We start from the raw sequence: 3105 nt of genomic DNA on the forward strand, positions 1-3105 counted from the left end.
AATTTTTAATTCATAGCCAAATGGGTTCGCATTCTCCTCTTTACCCCACCTGCATATATGCTTTTCCACTTGTCATTTCACCTACCAGGACCCTTCTTTACATAGCCAAATTCTACACGTTATTTAATTCTCAAATTCTGTTTCTTCCATAAAATCCCTTCAGTTCTTAGAACCCTAAAAGCAATTATTGTTACCACAATTAATTTAGTATTTATACACTATCTTAATTCACTAATAAATTAATATTTATTCAGTGCCCAGCACTTGTGGTGGTTGGAATTTCTATTTAAATAACTGTAGTTTAATATTTCTTTGCTTCTATTGTGTTACTGTGTGAGCAGCTTGAGGGTAACATGTCTTGTATGTCTCTGTTCGTTATAGTACCTGCATAGGGTCTTCCTCTTAGTGTTGACCAACAAAAATACTTTGAGCTTATTTACTTCAATGTTAATATGACTTATTTTTTTCCTACATAGAGGACAGTTTTGTTACATTGCAAGTCCTTATTTTACTGTATTTTCTTAAATTTACTCTCTTATATGGCAGTATTGTTTAGTCTGATAAAGCAATACACCAGACTAGACTGTCTCCCCTTCGCCCTCCTCCTAAAGATAATTATTTGAGTTAAGCTTTCAGTCTGCAAAGTTTCCTCCAAAGGACAGTGAACATGATCTAAGTCAAGCATTAGACTGAGAATAGAGAGTTCCAGGACAGCCACAATATAGTAAGTTGTTACTCTGCTGATGAGATGTTTGCATCAGAACCATAGTAGTAGTCATCCAGCCTTTTAGCCCTGGCAATGCACCTGGACTGAGCTGGTGCTGTGCGGGGCACAAAACATGTTTAAAGCACTCTTGTTTCCCACACTGATCTCCCAGTGTGATTTTTGTTGCACAGAACGAACACAAGTGAAACATAGCCAGCCAAATCCTAAAACAGGTAATATAGGCCATAAAATGGAGATAGCAGGTGAAACAGAAGACTGAATTAAAAAGTTATAGAATACATATAAGTCATGAGCCTTTAAGTTCTTTAATGTGAATTTTAGTTTATTTTTCCGTATCCATGAAGTAGATAATTCAATGCCTGTTTTACAGATGAAGTAGAATGTCATAGAGATAAATAATGTATTAATTATTGGATATTGAGTAAGTGGTAGATTTGCAGATTGAATTCAGAGCTGACAGCTAAACTAACATTCTTAATTCCTCTTGTTTTTACTTACATACTGCACGATATTATTTTGTAGGCTTTGAATACTTTAAATAAATGTAATTATTTAGTATTAATTGTTGATTTTCTTTTCTACTGAACTGCAAGTCCATGAAAATAGAAACCATGTCTGTTTTGTTCAGCATGATACCTTGAGGACCAAACTTTGTGATTGGCACATAGCTGGTGCTCAGTAAATAGTCTCCTCTGTGCCACCCCCTTTTTTTCCAGAGGGGATACAGGAAAGCCAAGGTTTCTACCACGTTGTTTTGAATGTCTTAAGTAAAAAAATAACTCATGGAAAGTCTGGGTCAGTGTGAACCTGAACAATCAGGAAGGTTTAATGGATGAACTAACTTTCTTAGATGGAGATAAAATAATTCTTAACAGTAACCTCTACATAAAGCTATGAATAACCTCAAATACTTCTTTCTCAAAACAGAATCATTCATTGTAGAGGAACCACAGTAAGGATGGGGAAATACTGACATCTCTGTAATACAGATTGAACTACTTCATTTAATTTTCTTTTTATCTTTTTTTTTCTTTTAAATAGAGAAAATCAGGCAAAGATATGCAGATCTGCCTGGAGAATTGCACATTATTGAACTAGAAAAGGATAAGAATGGCCTTGGACTCAGCCTTGCTGGTAACAAAGACAGGTCACGCATGAGTATCTTTGTGGTGGGAATTAACCCAGAAGGACCCGCTGCCACAGATGGACGAATACGTATTGGAGATGAACTATTAGAGGTGAGGGGCATATATGCTTTTTATTTCTTTTCCGGTGAGGTGAAAGAGTACAGGAGATAGTGTACAGTAAAATGAGGTGAAGGGAAAGAATGTTGACGAATAATATTTTTTAAAACTTTAAAATCATTTTTCAAAGCAAAAAATCATACTGAGTAAAAATTAATCTCTCAAAATAATTTAGGAACCCTTAAGTAAAATCTCATGGAAATATATTAAAAGAATAGGGCTTGTTTGTACTGTCTATTCAAAAAGCTCAAAACTAATTTGATTATTAATCTAATATCAGTATTTATCTAAACTCTCTGGGTTTTGAATTAACTATAAGTGTGACATTTGTTTTTGTTATTGTCGTTTAGTTTTGAGGAAGGTGTTAAGCCATTGAAACCTGTGATCTGATTGTCAAGGAATAGTTAATATCAGTAAAGTTGGTGATGTGGGTTAAGGCCATATAAGTTCCTTATTTAGGAAAAGGATAGAGGTAAGAGAAGCTAAGGAGATGACTGACCTCTATTAATTACTGTCTAGACGATTTCATCAATAAACTGAAAGGTTATTTTTATTTTCTTAAACTTAAAATCAGGGTTTCTGTTCTGAGTTTATCTCAGTTTGATATTCATTTGTTTGTTCAATCACTCAGCTAATAATTTTTCTTGGGACTAGACACAGAAAAAGGAATGAATACATCCAGTCCCTTCATTCAAATTGCTCACAGTCTAGAGGAAGAAACAGACATTACAAGATTGTTGCACCTCAGAATGAAAAATGTAATAACAACAACAATGGCTAATGTATACTCGGTATTAGACACTGCAACCTCTGTTACTGATGAGGTCACCAAGTAAATGATGGTGTTGGGATTCAAAATCGGGCAGTTTGACTTCTTAGCTCTTTGTTAACCCGTGTGCTCTTGAGGCTTCTTGTATAAAATGCTTCAACATTTGAACATTAAAGGAAGCTAAATCACAGAGGCACGGAGGGTCAGACTGCTTACTTAAAATGAGGGCTTCCTGATTTTGCGATTTCCTCTTCAGACTCTGACTTAGAATTCACAGTCATCCGTAATCTGATGTGCCTAATGATATCTACAACCAAAGCTGCTCAGACACTGTAACCATTAGTGTCACTTCTTTTTTCCAAGCC

At 35.1% G+C, this 3105-nt stretch overlaps 1 protein-coding gene across 1 annotated transcript in view; it reads left to right on the top strand.

Annotated features, from left to right (window-relative positions):
- The window catches only part of PATJ (PATJ, crumbs cell polarity complex component), a 320321-nt gene that overhangs the window by 187392 nt on the left and 129824 nt on the right, over positions 1-3105 (top strand). The window contains exon 28 of the mRNA XM_011369533.2: positions 1769-1965. Coding sequence (XP_011367835.1) covers positions 1769-1965 — 197 coding nt within the window. The remainder of the gene's footprint in view (positions 1-1768; positions 1966-3105) is intronic.

Source organism: Pteropus vampyrus, unplaced genomic scaffold, assembly GCF_000151845.1.
Source record: "Pteropus vampyrus isolate Shadow unplaced genomic scaffold, Pvam_2.0 Scaffold151, whole genome shotgun sequence".
NCBI lineage: Eukaryota > Metazoa > Chordata > Mammalia > Chiroptera > Pteropodidae > Pteropus > Pteropus vampyrus.